The following is a 26,028-nucleotide window of genomic DNA, read 5'->3' on the forward strand; positions in this document are numbered from 1 at the left end:
TGTGTCAGTACTGAGACAAAAAAATGCAGGAACTCAATGAAATTTACCGATATTGATAAAGAATTCTAAAGATAATTCCACTACATGCGCTTCCGGGGAAAAACCGGAAAGAAGAGAAAATAAGACTTTCGATCACGTGGCGGCCGTAGAGCGTCGCATATAATTGGGAAGCCGGCGGCGGTGGAGAAAACACATAAGTATAAAAATTAATTGCCTGAGTAACTTACAGGGAGCTAACATACGTATTATTAAGTCATGGTTTGAGCCCATTAATTACAGAAGACGAGCAAATATGGTTTTTGTCCAACACATCCATCTATTCATATATGTGTCTTCTACGTTTATGTCTGATCAACTGAGTCTTCTGCGTACATCCATAGTCACACTGATCACATTTGAAGGGTTTTTCACCACTGTGAATATGTTCATGTCTGATCAAAGAACCTTTGTTCACGCTGGCATATTCGCACTGTTCGCATTTGAAGAGTTTTTCACCACTGTGAATACGTCCATGTTTGATCAAAGTACTCTTGTCCGAGCTGGCATATTCGCACTGTTCGCATTTGAAGGGTTTTTCTCCACTGTGAATGCGTTGATGTCTGATCAAATTAGCCTTGCTTGCGCTAGCATATTCACACTGATCACATTTGAAGATTTTTTCACCACTGTGAATGCGTTGATGTGCGATCAAATTACTCTTCATTGTGCTGGCATAGTCACACTGATCACATTTGAACGGTTTTTCACCACTGTGAATATGTTCATTTCTAGTCAAAGAACCCTTGTCCGTGCTGGAATATTCCCACTGCTCACCTTCGATGGGTTTTTCAACACTGTGAATACGTTGATGTATGATCAAATTACTCTTCTGAGTGCATCCATATTCACACTGATCACATTTGAACGGTTTCTCGCCACTGTGAATGCGTTCGTGTCTGATCAAATGACTCTTCCGACTGCATCTATATTCACACTGATCACATGTGAAGGGTTTTTCACCGCTATGCATGCGTTGATGTATGGTCAAATTACTCTTCCACGTACTTGCAAAGTCACACTGATCACATAAGAAGGGTTTTTCACCACTGTGAATGCGTTGATGTCTGATCAAATCATCCTTCCGCTTACTTGCATAATGACACCGATCACATTTGAAGCGTTTTTCTTCTTTACCCTTTCTAACGCGACGTTGTAGACCCCTTTCATATTCAGTTGAACATTTTGTCCCCGTTATACGTTTCTTCTCGACTTTACCTACAGAAAATATAAAAAACACAAATTTAGTATCAAAAATACAATTCCATTCAAGCGAATTTCATAAAAAAGGTAATGCGCACGAAAACTCAGTAAAAAGGGGAGTTGATCAATTGAGGCGTTAGCCTAGACTAAACGAGCATATCAACAAAAAGGGGATGAAGATTAATGCAAATCCGAAGGGTTGTACTTTTAACTTTTCTTTGCTCGCAAATTAATTTTCGTTAAATCCTTCTAAGATAGGTTCAACAGAACTTACTGCGCGATGAAACTAATTCTAAATTATGTAGGACTGGCTTAATTACAAAAATACGAGGATCATATGAATCATTAAAAAGCAGGATAAGAATAGATGCGCGAACATTTGTCGTAAGTTCCGCCATGTGGAGGTTAGACAGTTCCCGTAACCTTACCCCTAACGATTATAAATATATGTATAAAACATAAAAACGACATATATCATTTTTATAATTAGTATCAAAAATACACTAATACAGTAACATTCATCTGAGCTTCATTAAAATGTAATACTGAGGCGAACGAAAACACAGTGTTTATGAAAAGAAGCGTTGTTCATCAAAGGCGTTAGCTGATGAATAAACGAGCATATCAATTAGAAGAGGATGAATATCAATTAGAAGAGGATGAACATCAACTTAAATGGAGAAGAAACTTTGGCTCCAAAATAGAACGGTCGTGTTTTAAACATTATTTTTGTTAACTCTCGCCATATTCAACGGATTTTCACTGAATGAAATGCTAGGTGATGAAGCGTAATGACAAGTTACCAATTTATTTCTGTTGTCAAAGTATTTTTGGCTGAAGTAAGTAGTACCAGCGATGATGGCAAAGAGGGCATTTTATTATATTCATTATTCAAGAATTATGCATAATCTTAAAAATAACATAATAAGTGTGAACGGTTTGTCCAACACATTTAATATGTTCCATATAGGATATAAATGAAATTTTACGCGGTCATAAAATCCATTCTATTTGCCTATGCTTATCCCAAGCCTTCAGCGTTCTTCCTAAGCCACATTGATCACATGTAAGGTTTTTTCACAAATTTGCAAATAACTTGAGGTACGCTTCCAAAGAAACACCAGGACAATAATCACATTTGAATATTTTTTTCTGGTCCGCGTTTTTATGTGACGTTATAGATTTCATCCATACTACGTTTAATCTTGAACCTGGACGAAGCAAAAAACATTTTGAAGTAGATAGAACCACTCTTCACATGAAGTTTACGAAGAGGTATTAAATATGTAGAATTGTGCAGGCGTAGTTCTTAAAAGCTAGAAAGCCAAGTTTTTAACTAGTTAAGCTATAATACTAGGGAAACCATCAAAATTTTAAAATATTTTTAGACCAGAGTCCTGGATTAACCGATGGACTGCTTAAAATTTGCGCAAATTTCAAAATCCTAGGATTTTCGACGACTTTCGCAAAAGAATAGGATTTTATAGGACAGTTTAAAAAACATAGGCTTTTATAGGACCTGCATTGTGAATGCGTTTGTGTAGGATACGATTACAAGCCGTCCTTTTTCTGACTTGAGCCGAGCCGAGCTTTTAAAAAGCTCGCTCAGCTCGGCTCGAGAACAGTCCTAAATTAGGCTCATTAGAACTTACTGCGAGATGAAACTAATTCTAAAGTATGTAGGACTTGTTTAATTACAAAAATAGGAGGATCATAATAGTTATGAATCATTAAGGAGCGGGATAAGAATAGATGCGCCAACATTTGTCGTAAGTCCCGCCATGTGGAGGTTAGACAGTTCCCGTAATCTTACCCTAACGATTATAATTAAATAAAACATAAAAACGACATATATCATTTATAATTTAGTATCGAAAATACACTAACACAGTAACATTCAAGGGAACCTCATTAAATGTAAATGCTGAGCCTGCTGAGGCGAACGAAAACATAGTGTTCATGAAAAGAAGCGTTGTTCGTCAAAGGCGTTAGCCGATGAGTAAACGAGCATATCAATTAGAAGGGGATGAAAATCAACTTAAATGGAGAAGACACCTTGGCTCGAAAATCGAACGGTCGTATTTTAAACTTTCCTTTGCTCTAACCATATTCAACGGATTTTCAGTGAATCAAATGCAAGGTGACGCTGCGTAATGACAAGTTACTAATTTATTTCGTTCTGGCACCCCCTCTCTGTTGTCAAAGTATTTTTGGCTGAAATAAGTAGTACCAGCGATGAAGAGAAAGATGACATTTTATTATATTCATTATTCAACAGGATGAAAGGTAGTAAGGGCTACAGTTTAAATATAAGTTACGCACAATCTTAAAAATAACATAAAAAGTGTCAACGTTTTGTCCAACACATTTAAATATGTTCCATATAGGCCTAGGATATAAATGATTTTTTTTGGCTGTGTAGTATTCAAATCCATTCAATTTGCCCATACTTTTTCCAAGTCAAGAGCGTTCTTTCTAAGGCACATTGATTTGTAAATGGCTTGTTGTTAGACCAAATTAATTCTCCGTGTGCTTGCAAAGAAACACTAATCACAGTTGAAGACTTTCCCGGTCCGCGTTTTAATGTGACTTTAAAGATTGATCTTGAATTAATATAACCTGAATGAAGCAAACAACTTTTGTGGTAAAAAGGTCTACTCTTAACATGAAGTTTATAATAAGTTATTATATGTAGACAAAAACGGATTTATGGGGTAAGAACGTCGGATCATAGCTTTAGCCTCTAGTACCATCCTCGCATACTTTATTGAGAAACTTCGTCTGCTTATATTTTGACTCCACCCACAAATTCGATCTCTAGAAGTAGCTATATACAGAATTTGTGGGTGGAGTCAAAATATAAGCAGACGAAGTTTCTCAATAAAGTATGCGAGGATGGCGAGTGAATTCGCTAACTCCGACGTTCTTATCCCATAAATCCGTTTTTGATGTAGAATTGTGCAGGCGCAATACAATTAAAAATGGAGAAATTTAATGGATTGTTACATTCACAGTTTCGTCCCATTCATTACAGAAGAGGACGAAATATGGTTTTTGTCCAACTGGTTCAACACATTTAAAATGTAAACCCATCTATTCACACATGTATTTTTTACATTTATGTGCTATCAAATGAGTCTTCTTCGTACATTGATATGATCACATTTTAAGGGTTTTTCACCGCTATGAATGAGTTCAGGTCTGATCAAATAATTTATCTGAGTGCATCCATAGTAACACCGATCACACTTGAAGGGTTTATCACCATTGTGAATGCGTTTGTGTGTGATCAAATTATCCTTACGACTACAAGCATAGTCACAATGATCACATTTGAAGGGTTTTTCACTACTGTGAATGCGTTGATGAATGTTCAAAGAACTCTTCCGTGTGAATCTATAGTCACACTGATCACATTTGAACGCTTTTTCACCACTATGAAAGCGTTGATGTACGATCAAATTACTCTTGATTGTGCTGACATAGTCACACCGATCACACTTGAAGGGTTTTTCTCCATTGTGAATGCGTGTGTGTGTGATCAAATTATCCTTACGATTACAAGCATAGTGACACTGATCACATTTGAAGGGTTTTTCACCGCTATGCATGCGTTGATGTATGATCAAATTACTCTTCCACGTACTTGCAAAGTCACACTGATCACATAAGAAGGGTTTTTCACCACTGTGAATGCGTTGATGTCTGATCAAATTACTCTTGATTGTACTGATATAGTCACACCGGTCACACTTCAAGCGTTTTTCTCCATTGTGAATGCGTTTGTGTGTGATCAAATTATCCTTACGAATACAAGCATAGTCACACTGATCACATTTGAACGGTTTTCCACCGCTATGAATGCGTTGATGTTTGATGAAATCGCACTTATGCTTGCATGTATAGTCACACTGTTCACATTTGAAGCGTTTTCCTTCTTTACCCTTTCTAATGCGACATTGTAGGCCCTTTTTATATTCAGTTGAATATTTGAACCCGGTTGTATGTTTCTTCAATTTCCCTACAGAAAATATAAAATCACAAATATCATTTACAATTTAATATCAAAAATACAATAACGTTCAAGGGAACTTCATAGTAGTGCCAAAAACGGATTTATGGGATAAGAACGTCGGAGTTAGTGAATTCACTCCCCATCCTTGCATACTTTATTGAGAAACTTCGTCTGCTTATATTTTGACTCCACCCACAAATTCGATCTCTAGAAGTAGCTATATACAGAATTTGTGGGTGGAGTCAAAATATAAGCAGACGAAGTTTCTCAATAAAGTATGCGAGGATGGGGAGTGAATTCGCTAACTCCGACGTTCTTATCCCATAAATCCGTTTTTGGTAGTGCGTACGAAAACGCAGTGTTACAGAATAAAAAATGTGTTGCAACCATTATAGCAATTTTTGCTTTTTCCACTAACCTTGTGTTGAAAGAGTGTTGATTAAAGGCCTTAGCCGATGAGTAAACGAGCATATCAACAATAAGGGGATGAAGATTAACTTAAATGGACGAGAAACATTTGGCTCGAAACCCGAAATGTTGTACTTTTAACTTGACTTTGCTCTCAAATTAATTTTCATTCAATGGTTTTAAGACAGGTTCATCAGAACTTATTGCAAGATGAAACTTAAGTATGTAGGACCAAGAACGAATTCAGGATACCATAAGAACGTGGAATGCTAACATTGTACCCTGGTACCGTGAAGTCATACTTCTTTCGAAAACCGTTACCGCCTTCGTTCTAGGTAACGCCTTAAAATCCGTTTTTAGCGCCATCGGTGGGTTATAAATCAACTAAAGTGGCTAGTATCACATTCAGCTTCTCTGGCCTCAAGCCTTGGCGTTATACGCCAAATTTTGAGAAATCCGTTGTATTGACTTTGCCCCAGATAAATCAGGCTCTCTAATAGAAGAATCGAGATTCTTTATAACTTCATTATTGTCCACTCTTTTTAAATACAACAGTTCATCATTAACGATTTTAACAGTTTTGTTCTTGACACCGACACCAACACTCCTAGACCTAGGTGACTCCATTTTCCATATTCCCAAAAATATAGGCCCCTCCCACATATTATGAAAAGTATTGTAACAGTTCCCTAGGGGTCATTCTCCAATATATAGGAGGAGTAGCCATCTAAAAGGACGAGAATTAGAAGAGTCCCAACCGCTGGTTTATGATCAGTCCACTGCCGTCTTGTAACTACCTTAACCCCAAACATTCTAGTTCTTTCCGGTTGCCACCCTTCCCCCTTTGCGGATAGGAGTTAGCATCCCTCTGGGAAGATAGAAAAGAAATATTTTATGTTGAAACAGTCAGAGTCACAGACACAGTCGAGTCGCAGTCACAGTCTCATTTACACCCGGGAAAAATGTAGTCGTTATCAATTTTGCTGAACCTCATGGTTCAGACTCTCTTTAATTCTGATTAAGTTTTATTTTAGTTTATGTTAAATAAAAGTCAAAGAGTGTTTGATTTATCAATATGTCTCTTAATTTAAGTTAGGGGTAAAGTTAGTCTCCAACAAAGGATCTCAGAAAGCGGCACAACCAAAAAGAACCTGGGTAATATGTTTTTATCACTTAGCGTTGTGACGACGGTCCTCCTTTTATAAGGATTGACTGAACGCCCTTGTCAACGGAACGGACGACAAACTTTTCCGTTGCAGTATGACTTCATGGCGCCAGCATTGCCTTGTTTCAACTTCTTATGGTATCCTGAATTCGTTCTTGGTAGGACTGATTTAATAACAAAAACACGAGGTTCATAATTGTTATGAATCATTAAGGAGAATAGATGCGCGAACATTTGTCGTTAGTCCCGCCATGTGGAGGTTAGACAGTTCCCGTAATCGTACCCCTAACGATTATAATGGAGTTGCAGACTTTCAGACAATCATTTGATGTTGAATAGCGAAATTCCGGGAAAATTTTGCGTAAGCCCCGCCCCTTGGAGGCTAGAGGTTCTAAGTACTCCTAAGGATGGTAATGAAGTAGATGGACAACAGAAGGTCGTGGAGTCAGAAGCCAATGCAAGAGATTCGGTTTATGTAGAATGGACGAGAGACTAGGCAGATGAAGGAATAGTGTGGATTGGTACTCAAGTAGAAAAATTAACGTAGTGGAATACTGAAATCATGCTAAAGTACAATTTTTTTCGACCATCGGAAAACACGAACACGTTTACGCAACCTGCGAACGCGCTCTATTGTAACAAATGACAGACAGACACAGAAACGTCCCAGACAGTAACTATCAATGGCATATGTCACTTGGAGAGGTAAAAAGTAGTGTTGATTAATAATGTTTACAGAGGGAAAAAGTTATAAACACCTATAGTCAAACTGATCATATTTGAACGGTTAATTTTCAGCGCTATAAATGTGTTTATGTGCGATTAAATGACACTTGCGCCTGAATCTATATTCGCACTGATCCCATTTGAAGCATTTTTCTTCGTTACCCTTTGAAATATGACGTTGTAGACCCCTTTTATAATCAGTTCAATATTTGAACTTTAGAACCCCCGTTGTACGTTCCTTCTTGCCTTTCCCCACAGAAAATATATATAAAAACGACGTATATTGTCGAAGGGTCGTATTTCAAACCTTTCTTCGCTCTCAAAACATTTAACGGATTTTTAGGGAATCAAATGCTATGTGACGCTGCATGATGACAAGTTACCCCTTTAATTCGTCCTCGCACCCACCCTCTATTGTCAAAGTATTTTGGTCGAAATAAGTACCAGCGATGATAAGAAAAGAGTGAAGACCCTTGCGAAAGTTTCATTATTCAATTCATTAAATATTATGTAGAATTTTAAAAATAACATTAAAGTGTGAACGTTTTGTCCAACACATTTAAATATGTTCCATATAGGATATAAATAAAACTTTGCTCTGCTCTGTAGCCTTCAAATTCATTCTATTTGCCCATACTTTTTCCAAGTCAAGAGCGTTCTTCCTAAGGCACATTGATCACGAACAAGGGTTTATTCCACATTTGTAAATATCTTGTTGTTTGACCAAATTAATTTTCCGTGTGCTTGCAAAGAAACACTAATCACAGTTGAAGATTTTTTTCCTGGTTCGCGTTTTAATGTGACGTCATAGATTTTGAATTAATATAACCCAAGATTAGTTTTCATCGAAGTTTAAAGCGGAATTAGATCCTAAAAATGAACACTGATTTTCCGGCAGGGAGCTCGTGTCTCCCACATTCGCGATTTTTGAAAGATGGGAAAAAAATACATTCGGATTTTATTGAGCAAATTGAGAGCGATCTTAGAGCATTCAAATGGAATACGCTATTAGACTTTATATCGAGAAGTCGGAAATAGTTCCTTATTAGAAATATGACTTCTCAATCTGGGTACTCAAGACTATTAAAGAATGAAATGACTTACCTGCAATTTCCGAACGAAGCGATGAGGTTTTACCTTCTGGAATCTTTGGAGCGACATCTTCAAATGTCTCCGAGTTGGACACCGAACTATTATGTTGAACTGCAATTGGAACTTCGGGTAAATCGCTTTCCATAGAGACGGAGGTCAATTCTGATCGTTCAGTTGGGTTACGTTCTAGTTTAGTAACAAGCACTTGCACACTCAATGAGCTCGGACCGACAAACAGTTCCATACTTTCATTTTGTCTATCAGTTTTCTTTGCATCTGTCAAGGCGATTTCGGATTGGTTATCATCAAGATCACTTTCTCGGGCTCCTTCTAGCGAATTGATTTCGATATTTGCGTTAAGAGAAAGATCCAAATGTTTCTTCGATCGAGTTGTATTATCTTCAGTGTCCCCCTCTGTCGAGAAACTTTGTGATTGAAGAAGAGAGTCGTTAACGTTAATATTGTTCTCAAGAGGTTTTCGTGGCGAATCGCTTTCCATATTCGTGTCAGGAGACATTTCGAATTGGTTTTCGACCTTAATTTTAGGTGAAGGCGCACGTAGAGGCAAACTGTCACTGTAGTTCGGTTTAGGGATACACGGATTCGTCTTTCGCGTTATAAACACCATATTTTCAGAATTTATTGAGGTAATTTCAATTTCTGGGTTTGTATTGTAAACCTCCGCAACATATTGAGGTTCAAAAACAGGTGACTTTTGAATAATAAATTCTTTATCCAGAATGCCTTGGACATTGTGCATCACAATAGGAAGGGATAACTCTTGGCCATTAATTTCCAAACCATTTTCAACGACTTCAGTTTTCACGTATTCATCATTGGCTAATTGATGTATTCCACTTTTCTCCTATTTTTAAACAATTAACAATAACTCTCATTCTTAAAGTAATTCCCTTTCCAATCGAGTATGAAAGTGAAGGATGCTGCATACCATCAGATCTTTGATTCTATTTTCCAACTCTTTAATGACCCTATTGAGTCTTTCAATTTCGTCTATTTGCTTGTTTATCGTTAATGTTGTTTTCACTCTCTCTTTTTCCAAGTTTGAAATTAAGACATTACACTAAATAAAATGAGATTCCATTACAAAACAATCTTCGGACTTTCTTTGGCTGAACGTATTTTGGAGGAGCAAGCAAGAAAAGGGGGAAACCAATGACACAAGAAGGGGATCAGTAACAAAGGTCCTCGTTGGGTTTCTTGGTTAATAATGATGGACAAATGCCCTTCGATTTGAGCCTTTAATTAAGAGACAACAGATTCGACAACTTATATTGTGCATATAAAATTGGCTATAATCCCAAAAGGGTCTCATAATTTTGTGCTTAATTTCACACTACAAAAAGCACCCCTACACTGTAAAAAATAATGGTGCATTCTTACACCATATATGTTGTTTTTTTCGGTGCCAAAATTGACACCATTTAAGGTGTACTTCTACACCATTTTTATGATAAATTCACGCCTTTTACAAATATTATTTGCAAGTATGAACGAAATATTAGGCATTTATGCACCATTTATAGTGCTTTTTAACATCTTTTTCAGGAAATCTTTTGAACTCTAATATTACTACTTAGTTTAATGGCGTTAAATGTAGGCAAAGTTACGCCACGTATATCACATTACTACACCAAATGAAGTGAAGGTGTATTTTTTCTATATTTAGCACCACGTTTAAGGTGTAAAACAAAGCCATTAATATACCATTTCAAGCCTCTGTTCACTCCATTTCAAAGCCCTATTTACTTCATTTCAGAGCCCTATTTACTCCATTTCAAAGACCTATTTAATCCATTTCAAAACCCTATTTAGTCCATTTAAAGCCCTATTTACTCCATTTCAAAGCCCTATTTACTCCATTTCAAAGCCCTATTTACTCCATTTCCAAGCGGCTATTTACTCCATTTCAAACCCCTCTTTACTCCATTTCCAAGCCCTATTTACTCCATTTCAAACCCCTATTTACTCCATTTCAAACCCCTATTTACTCCATTTCAATGCCCTATTTACTCCATTTAAAAGCCATATTTAATCCATTTCACACCTCAATTTACTCCATTTCAAACCCCAATTTACTCCATTTCAAACCCCAATTTACTCCATTTCAAACCCCAATTTACTCCATTTCAAACCCCAATTTACTCCATTTCAAATCCCAATTTACTCCATTTCAAACCCCAATTTACACCATTTCAAACCCCAATTTACACCATTTCAAACCCCAATTTACTCCATTTCAAACCCCAATTTACTCCATTTCAAACCCCAATTTACTCCATTTCAAATCCATATTTACACCATTTCAAACCCCTATTTTCACCGTTTCAAACCCCTATTTACTCCATTTCAAGTCCCCTTTTAACAATTTCAAGCCCCTGTTCACCCCATTCCAAGTTGATTTTACTACGGCAATTAACAGATTGTCTTCCATTCGGCTGAAAAACCCCGCAATTTGGCGGTTTTTGGATTCGGTATATTATGATTAAAGGTTCCCGATGGAAATACAGTAAATCTCGGGAACACGAAGACTCTATACCCGAGATAATCTGATTATCTAATGAAGGTTGAGTGGTTAGGTAAAATGAGCAATAGTTTCATGTATTTTTTTAAATATTAAGCAAAATTTAGAGTTTAGAAGAACGAAATATTTTCAAATCGAAGAAATGTACCTTGATAAAGCGATTAGCAAATTGTTATATTTAAGTCATATGCATTATGTAATACTGTAATGAAGTTTGAACATAGAATGAGTACCCAAAATCTATTTTCTAACGTAACATAGTTCCTCTAAAAAACATTTCATTTTTAAACGCTGTCGCCGATAAAATGGTATCATTGAAATGGTTTTTCAATTTTTAGCATTTACAGGATATGAATATATGCATACGCTTATTATCACGAGGTCAAATGCTTAATTTAGGAACCGTAGGTCTCAAAGACGCCTAAGCAAAACTAACCTATGCCTTTCCTAACCCTAATCTGATCTATAAAACAAGCAATATTTTGGAAAAAGAAGATGCTTATTCTTTAAAATCCTTAATTAATATAACGTTATTGTTCAAGGACCTAAAGAAATGGAGCATTTCTTCGAATAGGCCCGCTTTTATGAAGCTAGATTCCCACTCCACGGAAAAGACGACGGAAACCCGGCAGAAAGGGGTTCGACCGACGGAATTTCCGTTCGGTCGGGCGTAAGTTGTGTTCTATTTTTTCGGTCGTGTTCGGCGTTACGCCGGTGTCTCAGCCAATGAAATTATCCCACTGACAACGTCATAAATTTCAAGACCGCACGCACACGCGAGATCGATTGATTGCCGCCATTTTTTGTGGTTGACCAAGGCTTATCGGAAACATACCACCAAGAAAGAAAAATTAAATTAACGGAAGTAAAAAGAGATAAGATGTTAATAAGGAAAAGTTTACTGAGGAAGCTAAAAAATATCCCTTCTAGTACGATCCAAGCGACAAGGGGACAAAGAGTGTGAAATAGATGTTGAGGAAACAACTCAAATCTGTCACGTGACCCAAAAATATCTACCGCCAAACTGAAAATTCAGTCGTAGTTTGAATGGTCTATCGCCGGACGCCAGCGTAAGTTAAAATTTTTACCGTTGGCTGTGTGATTTCCGCCGGTTTTTTTCGGTCGAGTGGGAATCTAGTTTAATGCCTAAGAAAGAAAGGTGTTGCTTTAAAAAGTAACATGTGCTCTTTATTAATACCGATCTGACTCCATTAGTTGTTACCCAAGAGAGATCATTTGGATAATTTATAGTCGTGTTAATTCGAGCTTGATATAATTGTGAGTTAATAATATGTTAGCTCCCTATATTATTCACTCCCCTTACGAAAATAAATCGGTCTAAACATGGTCTATTCTTGCACTTTAAACACTAAAAGAAGTCTTATTTTGTTCTTGATTAGTCTAAGTTAAAAATAGGGATGATCGAAGGTTTATTTTAGGCTATTATAAGACCAATATTTAGCTTTAGTTTTAAGATGGTCTAACTTAAGATCCATTTTAGGCTTATGATACGTCTTTGCACGGTCTTAGCCAAGAGCAATTCTGAATTCCCTAAATTACAGACCAACATAAAGGTCCTACTTTTTCCTTTTTCCAAGAGGTTCTTTAGTCCAGTCTAACATTAAGATGCTTAAGACGTCTTAAAGACGCCCATGTTCAGGGTTAAAGATGACATCTAAAATCGGTTGCCCTTCTACACCAACTTAGAGGTCTTAATTCTTCCTCTTTCCAAGATTTTCTTCAGTCCGGTCTAACATTAAGATGTTTAGACGTTTTAAAGACGCCTATGTTCAATGTTAAAGATGACATCTAAAATCGGTTTCCCTTATAGACCAACTTAGAGGTCTTCATTCTTCCTCTTTCCAAGAGGTTCTTCAGTCCGGTCTAACATTAAGATGTTTAGACGTCTTAAAGTCGCCTATGTTCAGGATTAAAGATGACATCTTAAAACGGTTGCCCTTGTAGACCAACATAGACTCCTACTTTTTCCTTTTTCCAAGATGTTCTTCAGTCCGGTCTAACATTAAGATGTTTAGACGTCTTAAAGTCGCCTATGTTCAGGATTAGAGATGACATCTTAAAACGGTTGCCCTTGTAGACCAACATAGACTCCTACTTTTTCCTTTTTCCAAGATGTTCTTCAGTCCGGTCTAACATTAAGATGTTTAGACGTCTTAAAGTCGCCTATGTTCAGGATTAGAGATGACATCTTAAAACGGTTGCCCTTGTAGACCAACATAGAGGTCCTACTTTTTCCTTTTTCCAAGATGTTCTTCAGTCCGGTCTAACATTAAGATGTTTAGACGTCTTAAAGTCGCCTATGTTCAGGATTAAAGATGACATCTTAAAACGGTTGCCCTTGTAGACCAACATAGACTCCTACTTTTTCCTTTTTCCAAGATGTTCTTCAGTCCGGTCTAACATTAAGATGTTTAGACGTCTTAAAGTCGCCTATGTTCAGGATTAGAGATGACATCTTAAAACGGTTGCCCTTGTAGACCAACATAGAGGTCCTACTTTTTCCTTTTTCCAAGATGTTCTTCAGTCCGGTCTAACATTAAGATGTTTAGACGTCTTAAAGACGCCTATGTTCAGGATTAAAGATGACATCTTAAAACGGTTGCCCTTGTAGACCAACATAGACTCCTACTTTTTCCTTTTTCCAAGATGTTCTTCAGTCCGGTCTAACATTAAGATGTTTAGACGTCTTAAAGTCGCCTATGTTCAGGATTAGAGATGACATCTTAAAACGGTTGCCCTTGTAGACCAACATAGACTCCTACTTTTTCCTTTTTCCAAGATGTTCTTCAGTCCGGTCTAACATTAAGATGTTTAGACGTCTTAAAGTCGCCTATGTTCAGGATTAAAGATGACATCTTAAAACGGTTGCCCTTGTAGACCAACATAGAGGTCCTACTTTTTCCTTTTTCCAAGATGTTCTTCAGTCCGGTCTAACATTAAGATGTTTAGACGTCTTAAAGTCGCCTATGTTCAGGATTAAAGATGACATCTTAAAACGGTTGCCCTTGTAGACCAACATAGACTCCTAATTTTTCCTTTTTCCAAGATGTTCTTCAGTCCGGTCTAACATTAAGATGTTTAGACGTCTTAAAGTCGCCTATGTTCAGGATTAGAGATGACATCTTAAAACGGTTGCCCTTGTAGACCAACATAGACTCCTACTTTTTCCTTTTTCCAAGATGTTCTTCAGTCCGGTCTAACATTAAGATGTTTAGACGTCTTAAAGTCGCCTATGTTCAGGATTAGAGATGACATCTTAAAACGGTTGCCCTTGTAGACCAACATAGAGGTCCTACTTTTTCCTTTTTCCAAGATGTTCTTCAGTCCGGTCTAACATTAAGATGTTTAGACGTCTTAAAGTCGCCTATGTTCAGGATTAAAGATGACATCTTAAAACGGTTGCCCTTGTAGACCAACATAGACTCCTACTTTTTCCTTTTTCCAAGATGTTCTTCAGTCCGGTCCAACATTAAGATGTTTAGACGTCTTAAAGTCGCCTATGTTCAGGATTAGAGATGACATCTTAAAACGGTTGCCCTTGTAGACCAACATAGAGGTCCTACTTTTTCCTTTTTCCAAGATGTTCTTCAGTCCGGTCTAACATTAAGATGTTTAGACGTCTTAAAGACGCCTATGTTCAGGATTAAAGATGACATCTTAAAACGGTTGCCCTTGTAGACCAACATAGACTCCTACTTTTTCCTTTTTCCAAGATGTTCTTCAGTCCGGTCTAACATTAAGATGTTTAGACGTCTTAAAGTCGCCTATGTTCAGGATTAGAGATGACATCTTAAAACGGTTGCCCTTGTAGACCAACATAGACTCCTACTTTTTCCTTTTTCCAAGATGTTCTTCAGTCCGGTCTAACACTAAGATGTTTAGACGTCTTAAAGACGCCTATGTTCAGGATTAAAGATGACATCTTAAAACGGTTGCCCTTGTAGACCAACATAGACTCCTACTTTTTCCTTTTTCCAAGATGTTCTTCAGTCCGGTCTAACATTAAGATGTTTAGACGTCTTAAAGTCGCCTATGTTCAGGATTAGAGATGACATCTTAAAACGGTTGCCCTTGTAGACCAACATAGACTCCTACTTTTTCCTTTTTCCAAGATGTTCTTCAGTCCGGTCTAACATTAAGATGTTTAGACGTCTTAAAGTCGCCTATGTTCAGGATTAAAGATGACATCTTAAAACGGTTGCCCTTGTAGACCAACATAGAGGTCCTACTTTTTCCTTTTTCCAAGATGTTCTTCAGTCCGGTCTAACATTAAGATGTTTAGACGTCTTAAAGTCGCCTATGTTCAGGATTAAAGATGACATCTTAAAACGGTTGCCCTTGTAGACCAACATAGACTCCTAATTTTTCCTTTTTCCAAGATGTTCTTCAGTCCGGTCTAACATTAAGATGTTTAGACGTCTTAAAGTCGCCTATGTTCAGGATTAGAGATGACATCTTAAAACGGTTGCCCTTGTAGACCAACATAGACTCCTACTTTTTCCTTTTTCCAAGATGTTCTTCAGTCCGGTCTAACATTAAGATGTTTAGACGTCTTAAAGTCGCCTATGTTCAGGATTAGAGATGACATCTTAAAACGGTTGCCCTTGTAGACCAACATAGAGGTCCTACTTTTTCCTTTTTCCAAGATGTTCTTCAGTCCGGTCTAACATTAAGATGTTTAGACGTCTTAAAGTCGCCTATGTTCAGGATTAAAGATGACATCTTAAAACGGTTGCCCTTGTAGACCAACATAGACTCCTACTTTTTCCTTTTTCCAAGATGTTCTTCAGTCCGGTCCAACATTAAGATGTTTAGACGTCTTAAAGTCGCCTATGTTCAGGATTAGAGATGACATCTTAAAACGGTTGCCCTTGTAGACCAACATAGAGGTCCTACTTTTTCCTTTTTCCAAGATGTTCTTCAGTCCGGTCTAACATTAAGATGTTTAGACGTCTTAAAGACGCCTATGTTCAGGATTAAAGATGACATCTTAAAACGGTTGCCCTTGTAGACCAACATAGACTCCTACTTTTTCCTTTTTCCAAGATGTTCTTCAGTCCGGTCTAACATTAAGATGTTTAGACGTCTTAAAGTCGCCTATGTTCAGGATTAGAGATGACATCTTAAAACGGTTGCCCTTGTAGACCAACATAGACTCCTACTTTTTCCTTTTTCCAAGATGTTCTTCAGTCCGGTCTAACACTAAGATGTTTAGACGTCTTAAAGACGCCTATGTTCAGGATTAAAGATGACATCTTAAAACGGTTGCCCTTGTAGACCAACATAGACTCCTACTTTTTCCTTTTTCCAAGATGTTCTTCAGTCCGGTCTAACATTAAGATGTTTAGACGTCTTAAAGTCGCCTATGTTCAGGATTAAAGATGACATCTTAAAACGGTTGCCCTTGAAGACCAATATAGAGGTCCTAATTTTTCCTCTTTCGAAGAGGTTCTACAGTCCGGTCTAAGATAAGATGTTTAAGACGTCTTAAAGACGGCTATTTTCATAGTTAAGGATGACATCTAAATTCTGTTGCCCTTGTAGACCACTTTGGGATCTTCATTCTTCCTCTTTCCAAGATGTTCTTCAGTCCGGTCTAACATTAAGATATTTAAGACGTCTTAAAGACGCCTATGTTCAGGGTTAAAGAAGACACCTAAAATCAGTTGCCCTTGTAGACAAACTTAGAGGTTTTAATTCTACCTCTTTCCAAGAGGTACGTTTTTCAGTCCGGTCTAATATTAAGATGTTTAAGCAGTCTTATAGACGCTTATGCTCAGGGTTAAGGATAACATCGTAAGCTGCAAGTCGTTATAGACGCAGAAAATCATGATCTACATTTTCAGACGTCTATGTTTATTCATGATCTTGTCATATTCCAAAACGTTAACAATGTCATTTAGAAAAATATCATCCCCAACCCAAACAGAGTCTGATGCGAATTAATATTATTGACAAAAATTATTTCTGTGCCATCATTTCTAGTGTAAACAACCATTTTTATGGGATGTCGATTTAAGAAGGCTAGGTCTCCGTTGTAAAGCAATCATCAACTATCAGTTTCTTAACAATAGCAAAATATTCTGGGGTTCGGTTGAAGGGGGGGGGGGTTCGTGTTTATAAAAGAAATAATTTATCCTTAATCTAAGCCACCGTCGCTATTTTGGTATGTAATGAAATAGTTATGTCTTTTCATTCTTAGCAGCGTTAAACTCGTATAAGTTTTCCGTTCGAACAGTTTAAAAGGTCTAAAATAAGTACCTTTAAAAGGGCAGACTGTAGGTCTAGAAATTAAAGCTTGAGACTTTTTGCTTAAGTTCCAAAAATGAGAGGTTTTTAGCCTAGAAACAGCCAGGTTGTGTAAGAAAAAGGCGGGAAATGAACATGCAGACTGTAGAAGGTCAAAGGAAAAAACATGAAAGCGTGAGAAGGTCTAAAAAAAGATGTTTCTAGCCTAGAAACAGCCTGACGCATGCGTGGAAGTATAATAAAAAGGCGGGAAATGAACGTTCGAGCATCGCATCGAGCCACAGTCGGGTGAGAGCCTGCCGGTTATGTACATAACGGTTTTTTCGCGCTTCCATATTCCCGATTTTAAAAGATCTGTCAGGTATCATCGGATTAATTTTCATACTAAACCTGCATCGTTTGACTAATTTGTACCAAGTAAATATTTTATGCTGTTTTAATAGTAAGCAGGGAAAAGTATACTTCATATTCTATTTGTGGAATGTAAATATTTATAGATTTTTACAAACGACGCCTGAAATATCTGAAATGGCCAACTTAATTGAGACTATAAACAACGAAAAATGGTAAATCTAAAAAAAGATTTATTCTTCTATGGTGTTCTAAGTTTTAAATGATAGTGAAATAATTCCGATTATTGTAGCCATGCAGCAGAGCAGATGATTCAAATGAAGAATCTATTGGGAAAGGCAAGTCCGTGGGCGTTGAGCAACAAAGTGGGAGTGACATTGAAGTAAATGTGCACGAAGACATTATCATTTAAATAAAAATACCTAAAATGCTTAAACTAATTGTGATGATTGAAAAAATATTATATACGTTTATTCCGTGACTCAGCCCGAATTTCTCTTAAACATCGGACGACTTGAATTTATCCTCTAATCAGACATCTCGAGAGCATCTTCCATTCAGACTTCTCGAGAGCACCTTCAAATCAGGCTTCTCGAGAACATCTTCCAATCAGGCTTCTCGAGAACATCTTCCAATCAGGCTTCTCGAGAACATCTTCCAATCAGGCTTCTTCTCGAGAACATCTTCCAATCAGGCTTCTCGAGAACATCTTCCAATCAGGCTTCTCGAGAACATCTTCCATTCAGGCTTCTCGAGGACATCTTCCATTCAGGCTTCTCGAGGACATCTTCCATTCAGGCTTCTCGAGAACATCTTCCATTCAGGCTTCTCGAGGACATCTTCCATTCAGGCTTCTCGAGGACATCTTCCATTCAGGCTTCTCGAGGACATCTTCCATTCAGACTTCTCGAGAACATCTTCCAATCAGGCTTCTCGAGAACATCTTCCATTCAGGCTTCTCGAGGACATCTTCCATTCAGGCTTCTCGAGAACATCTTCCATTCAGGCTTCTCGAGAATATCTTCCTTTCAGGCTTCTCGAGAACAACTTCCATTCAGGCTTCTCGAGAACATCTTCCATTCAGGCTTCTCGAGAACATCTTCCATTCAGGCTTCTCGAGAACATCTTCCATTCAGGCTTCTCGAGAACATCTTCCATTCAGGCTTCTCGAGAACATCTTCCAATCAGGCTTCTCGAGAACATCTTCCATTCAGGCTTCTCGAGAATATCTTCCATTCAGACTTCACGAGAACATCTTCCATTCAGACTTCTCGAGAACATCTTCCAATCAGGCTTCTCGAGAACATCTTCCATTCAGGCTTCTCGAGAATATCTTCCATTCAGACTTTACGAGAACATCTTCCATTCAGACTTCTCGAGAACATCTTCCATTCAGACTTCTCGAGAACATCTTCCATTCAGGCTTCTCGAGAACATCTTCCATTCAGGCTTCTCGAGAACATCTTCCATTCAGGCTTCTCGAGAACATCTTCCATTCAGGCTTCTCGAGAACATCTTCCATTCAGGCTTCTCGAGAACATCTTTCAATCAGGCTTCTCGAGAACATCTTCCATTCAGGCTTCTCGAGAACATCTTCCATTCAGGCTTCTCGAGAACATCTTCCATTCAGGCATCTCGAGAACATCTTCCAATTAGGCTTCTCGAGAACATCTTCCATTCAGGCTTCTCGAGAACATCTTCCATTCAGGCTTCTCGAGAACATCTTCCATTCAGGCTTCTCGAGAACATCTTCCATTCAGGCTTCTCGAGAACATCTTCCATTCAGGCTTCTCGAGAACATCTTCCATTCAGGCTTCTCGAGAACATCTTCCATTCAGGCTTCTCGAGAACATCTTCCATTCAGGCTTCTCGAGAACATCTTCCATTCAGGCTTCTCGAGAATATCTTCCATTCAGGCTTCTCGAGAACATCTTCCATTCAGGCTTCTCGAGAACATCTTCCATTCAGGCTTCTCGAGAATATCTTATATATCAGGCTGTAACCGTCCACAACAAACACCTCATTCCCGGGGAAAAACCGCGTCGTCTGCTTTGTTCATTTTTAATTTTTTACATTTATTTTTGTATAATGTTAAATTGTTCCGAAGTGGCGCCTTAAGCGCCACCGCTGTCAAACTATTAAAAAACATTAGTTCGCGGGGATAAAAACCCCCGCCTACAAACTGAACAGAGCAGTTACGGTCAGTAGTCAGTTTTCGGCAGTCTAGTCAGTTTTGTATTCGCGCTCCGGTCTGGACGTGTTTATTGTTGTTAAATAAAGATACCCAGTATTATTTCTATTACGACTGCGTTATTCTTGCTACGATGGACTACCTGGTAAATATTGCTAGTCATGGACAATAAGTCCTTTAAACGGGTGACCTAGGAACTTCTAAATTGACGAGTTTAAATTTATTTCTTTGTGAGCCGTGAAATTAGGCCCCCTTTCCTAGTTTTAAATTTTACGGTTACAAGGCTTCTTGAGAATATCTTCCATTCAGACTTCTCAAGAACATCTTCCAATCAGGCTTCTCGGGAACATCTTCCATTCAGGCTTCTCGAGAATATCTTCCATTCAGACTTCACGAGAACATCTTCCATTCAGACTTCTCGAGAACATCTTCCATTCAGACTTCTCGAGAACATCTTCCATTCAGACTTCTCGAGAACATCTTCCATTCAGACTTCTCGAGAACATCTTCCATTCAGGCTTCTCGAGAACATCTTTCAATCAGGCTTCTCGAGAACATCTTCCAATCAGGCTTCTCGAGAACATCTTCCATTCAGGCTTCTCGAGAACATCTTCCATTCAGGCTTCTCGAGAACATCTTCCAATCAGGCTTCTCGAGAACATCTTCCATTCAGGCTTCTCGAGAACATCTTCCATTCAGGCTTCTCGAGAATATCTTCCTTTCAGGCTTCTCGAGAACAACTTCCATTCAGGCTTCTCGAGAACATCTTCCATTCAGGCTTCTCGAGAACATCTTCCATTCAGGCTTCTCGAGAACATCTTCCATTCAGGCTTCTCGAGAACATCTTCCATTCAGGCTTCTCGAGAACATCTTCCATTCAGGCTTCTCGAGAACATCTTCCATTCAGGCTTCTCGAGAACATCTTCCATTCAGGCTTCTCGAGAATATTACGATTTCCAAAACTATTTTCGGAAAAAGCGGGACGTACGAACTTAGTTTATCACGAGATACATACTACCACCGATGTTCCCGTTAGTCAACGCGCGTATCGTGTTAGCGACGAGAAAAAGCGGATTATTGAAGATCATCTTCACGAAATGATCCGCGACGGTATCGTGAAGCCATCCGTTAGTCCTTACGCGTCGCCGGTGGTACTTGTCCACCAGAAGTGCGGAAAGATACGTTTCTGCGTCGACTATCGCGCTTTGAACAAAGTGACCGTGAAAGACCCCTATCCGCTACCGAGAATAGAAGAACTATTAGGAAAAATGGGTGCCCCAAAGTTCATCACAGCACTGGACTTGAAGAGCGGGTATTGGCAGAAAGATCTCCATCCGCAAGCGAAAGCAAAGACTGCATTTATCACGCACGCGGGGAAGTACGAGTTCGAAGTACTTCCATTCGGTCTATGCAATGCGCCGTCGTCGTTTCAACGACTCATCGACGAAGTCTTCAGGGATGGACATCACTTTTCCATCTGTGTCTATCTGGACGACATCGTCATTCCATCCAGTACTTGGGCAGACCATTTGCAAGCCTTGGAATATGTCTTTCACCGACTGTCTGAAGCAGGACTTACGCTTCAGACACAGAGGTCTGTAGGCCATCTTAAAATCAGACTAAAAATGGTTTCGCGCAGGTGCAAATTATTAAGAGGTCTTAAACCTCAAGGCCCATTATTTTCGTAAGGGTCATGATATAATAGAAAAGCCTTCAACGTGTATATACACAATAGTAAAGGTAGTGAAGTCCCACCGAACACGACAATAATGATCCAGTATATGGGGTGAATAGGGGTTTGAAATGGGCAAATAGTGACAAGAAATGGGGTAAATAAAAACTTGAAAAGAGGTGAATAGGGGTTTTGCAATGGTGTAAATAGGGCTTGAAATAAGGTATATAAGTGTATATAAATATACACTTGAAATAGGCTAAATTTAGACTTGAAATGGGTTACATTTAGACTTGAAATGGGGTAAATATAGATTTGAAATGGGATAAATAAGGACTTGAAATGAGGTAAATAGGAGTTTTCAATGGCGTAAATAGGTTTAAAATGGGGTAAATATAAGGAATTGAAATTAGGTAAATAGGGGTTTTGCAATAGTGAAAATAGGACAAGAAATGGGGTAAATATAGACTTGAAATGTAAATATAGGCTTGAAATGGGGTAGATATGGAGTTGAAATGGGGTGAATAGGGACTTTAAATGGGATAAATATAGATTTGAAATTGGGTAAATAGGAGTTTCGCAATGGTGTAAATAAGGCTGGAAAAGGGGTAAATAGGGACTTTAAATGGGGTAAATAAGGGTTTTGCAATGGTGTAAATAGGGGTTTTGCAATGGTGTAAATAAGGCTTGAAATGGTGTAAATAGGGGTTTTGCAATGGTATAAATATGGGTTTTGCAATGGTGTAAATAGGGGTTTTGCAATGGTGTAAATAGGGGTTTTGCAATGGTGTAAATAGGGGTTTTGCAATGGTGTGTGCATAACTCCATTTTCACGTTATTTCACCATCTTTTATGAGTCTTGCTCACCTTTTCGAGGATGAGGTTTCTTCAGTCGTTTCTTACACCTTCTATTTAAGCGAAAGGTGTTTAAAAGATAACTCCATTTTCACATTATTTCAACATCTTTTTAAGGGCCTGCGAAGGTGTTATTTTATATCAATTGCGCACCTTTCCGAGGATGAGGTTTTTTCCGACCTTATTTACACCTTCTATTTAAGCCAATGGTGTTCAAAACATAACTCTATTTTCACATTATTTGAACACCTTTTATATGGGCCTTGCGAAGGTGTTATTTTATATCGTTTGGGTCTCATTTGTGCGCCTTTTAATGCATGAGGCTTTTTCAACCCTTTTTCACACCGTTTATTTAAGCGAATGGTGTATAAAAAATATCGCACTAATTCTATGCCATTTGAGCACCATTTAATGGGGTATTCAATGGTTTTTTTTATATAATTAAGGTATCATTTGCACACCTTCTAAAGAATTATGCTTTATAAACCCATTTCTACACCATTTGTTTAAGCTAATGGTGTTTTTAAAATATCGAACCATTTTCGTACTATTTCCGCACCTTGTCAAGGTGCACAAATAGTGCACATTGTTTTAACACCATTATGGCACTATTTAGACACCACAATTTTTTACAGTGTATATGCTTTGAAAAATACCTCGGCTTCCACTTTCCTAATTCGATCATCTCTAGCTTTAACTTCATTGATTAGATCATCTTTGCTTAAGTGATCATAATTACAATCTTCCTCGTAGTCCATTTCCTAAAAACAAATTTTAAATAACATTCAGTTTGCCTAAAACAAGGAATATTGCAATAATTTCGCAAATACCTCTTTAATGGCCAACCTTTGAAGATTTACTAAACTCATTTCGGAATTTTGTAAAGAGTGTTTGTGAAATTGTAAATCTTCCCTAAAATAAAATAATTTTTCAAACTGAGGGTATATAAAAAAGAATAAATAACAAGAAAGGTTTCCCCATACATTGTAGCTTTCGCTATCAAAGCTAAGAAAACATAGCATAGGCTAGCTTGACTAGTTCAAAAAATTCCAAAAAAAAAACGCTGCAATTTTGTTCAAGAGCTATCTCAGAAACCTTAGCCTTAGAAACGCTATTGGCCCATAAAATCTAAGAAGTACCAAACATGGCCGCCCACTGCCAAAGTCAATCGTGTGACGTTTTACCAAGGCACTGACGTCACAATTGAGCTAGTTCTATTCCTCAACCCCATTTTTGCTAGGTTTGATTATATAACCAGACCTAGCCTTGCGCTAATGATTTGTGTGTGTGTATGTTTGTGGCCGGGGTACGCCATGAACAAAAGTGTCTATAAACTGATTAAGACAATATCCGCTAACAAGTTGGAGCTCGTAATGTGAAAGAATTGCAAAAAAGTACATTAGTTCTATGGTATGAGTTAACAGCAATTTTACGACTTCGGACGGACGTAAAACAAGTTGGTTTGGACTTTTGTTAAGAAACAACAGTGGTATCTTCAAAGAATTCACCTGGTTAGATTGCGGTAACCTTCAAGTTTAGGGTTAATTTGATTGACGACTGCGAAGGCGATTTCTTGGAACGCCTACTTAGGGAAATATTTTCTTTATAGACCGGTTTGTTGGGTTGGCGAGGGGGATGGGGATGCGGGCACGGTGGCTAGAATGAGATTCATTTTCGAACGGAAAGGGCACTATGTGTAAAGGCTGGGTCGCTGTTATTTATTTATAGTAATCGTTAAAAACATCTGATCATTCAATCTAGTTGTTATTGGTTTTTATCTACTCACAATTTCGTATGGTTTTACTGTTTAAATAATTTTCGATAATTCACCGTTCCGCAGTATTATTAGCTAATATTGCAATATTCAGCAACGAGGGTAGATCCTATATCTATGGGTAGATCTCACCAAAGAGAGTATAGGAGAGGAGTGGAAGCTCCCCGGCTCCACGAGCGCAAATAATGATGTTGCTCCTAAATTGGCCATATTCCTGATCAACGCCACCGAGGGGTAGCGGCGACTTTTGGAACTATAATAATACGGTAGCCAATTACAGGTGGCGCTGGAGTCGGATGGACTCTGATGGAGATGTGTTATTTTCTCTGTTTTGATTATTACCGCTTCAACTTCAAAAAACATGTTTTAACTAATTATTATTAACCGAAAAATCTCCAAATAGACCAAATCGAATGAAAACTAACTCCGAAAGTCTTATTTCATAATATTAGACAGAATAAGAAAGGAAAAGTCAACTTTTAATGCTTTTGAAACCATATCGCTTGTTAAGCCTTGGCTATTCACATGATTCAGAAAGATCATTTGACAATTGTCAATTGCAATTGGCATGAAAACCTATTACGTTAATCGTCAGAGTCCATCGACTCCAGCGCCACCTGTAATTGGCTACCATATTATTATAGTTCCAAAAGTCGCCACTACGCCTCGGAGGCGTTGATCAGGAATAAGGCCAATAGGGAGCTAACAACTGGCTAGGGGGAAGAGATAGTCTGACGTCACGCAGCCCCTCTCTGGTTGGCATTTTTGCGCGTAGAATACTGTTTTCAACCGTTAGGGGGATGAAACTCCAGTAAGAGATAGATGGGTGTGACGTTTCAGGGTCAGAACCGTTAGCTCCCTATTGGTACATGAGAGCTTCCGGCCCGTTTAATTTTGCTTAGCGGAAGTCGCCCTGTACCAGGAAAAAGGGGCAACAAGTTGAGGAATTCCTTCCACTCCTCCCCTATACTCTCTTTGATCTCTCATGCAGAACTGTCTAAATCCCCTATAGCGAGGACATCTTACAAAGTTACACTAGTGGCTAAATGTGCGCATCTTTTAATTTACCCAATGGCGGCAATAAACAAGCTAATCAGCAATAATTTGGAAAGGGATCAGTATTCAGGGTTTAAAACAAAACCTATAGAATAAATTCCCAGCGCGGCTCCTGTGGATCCCCTATAAGGGGACTTTCCTCCTGAGCTCCGGGTTTGGCTTGCCAAAGGCTAGTGGGCGGGCGGGATTTATAAATGCACGTATAAATCCCGCCCACAAATGCCCCTAGCTTAACCAAGCCAAAACTGGAGTTCGTAAGGAAAGTCAACTTGTAGGGGATCCACAGGAGCCGCGCTATGCTTTAAGTAGATAAGGTTTGGATCCGTTACATGCCTTGTTGACATCCGTCAAGTTGCATTATATTCATCACTTACCAGCTTAAACGTTCGACCATAACACGACATTCTTTAACAAATTCCATCACTCTTTGCACAGTTTCCCTGTTAAGAGAACATACATAACATTTTAATAATAATAAAAATATGGCCATAAACAAAGACTTAAGTGTCACTAATACACATTCTTACTTACCAGTCAGGGCTGATATGAAGTTATGAACACATTTCCGGGAAACACTATTTTAACCTAGATTTCTTTTTGCCCAACTTTTACTGAATTACCCCAAAATCTAAAATTCTAAAAATCCTCCTATGCGTCGTCTGCTAAAACATT

General features: G+C 38.2%; 1 protein-coding gene across 2 annotated transcripts; it reads right to left on the reverse strand.

Annotated features, from left to right (window-relative positions):
* Positions 1-316: 316 nt before the first annotated feature.
* LOC149679364 (uncharacterized) lies at positions 317-26,028 on the reverse strand. Of its 2 annotated transcripts, none has more exons than XM_089835064.1 (7): positions 25,888-26,008; positions 25,731-25,796; positions 23,357-23,438; positions 23,183-23,287; positions 9,595-9,726; positions 8,658-9,510; positions 317-1,254 (listed from the first exon to the last, which is right to left on the reverse strand). In XM_089835064.1, exons 2-7 carry the CDS (start codon positions 25,775-25,777, stop codon positions 317-319), a joined length of 2,157 nt encoding a protein of 718 aa, XP_089691190.1. In that variant the 5' UTR covers positions 25,778-25,796; positions 25,888-26,008. The 2 variants fall into 2 exon arrangements, with proteins under 2 accessions (XP_089691190.1, XP_089691191.1); XM_089835065.1 differs by lacking the exon at positions 317-1,254 and adding an exon at positions 3,509-5,260 and having other exon boundaries at positions 25,888-26,028.

This window comes from Phalangium opilio, unplaced genomic scaffold (genome assembly GCF_054372755.1).
Source record: "Phalangium opilio isolate 3A_F unplaced genomic scaffold, DU_Popi_V2 ptg000041l_1, whole genome shotgun sequence".
In the NCBI taxonomy this organism is placed as follows: Eukaryota; Metazoa; Arthropoda; class Arachnida; order Opiliones; family Phalangiidae; genus Phalangium; species Phalangium opilio.

Excerpts from the sequence above, each read along its gene's own strand:
- LOC149679364 (XM_089835064.1), bottom strand. The coding sequence starts at position 25,777 with ATGGAATTTGTTAAAGAATGTCGTGTTATGGTCGAACGTTTAAGCTG. Across the intron at positions 23,288-23,356 it reads AAAGGTTGGCCATTAAAGAG|GAAATGGACTACGAGGAAGA; the intron begins GTATTTGCGAAA and ends ATTTGTTTTTAG. Across the intron at positions 9,727-23,182 it reads TTAGGAAAGTGGAAGCCGAG|TGTAATGTCTTAATTTCAAA; the intron begins GTATTTTTCAAA and ends CATTTTATTTAG.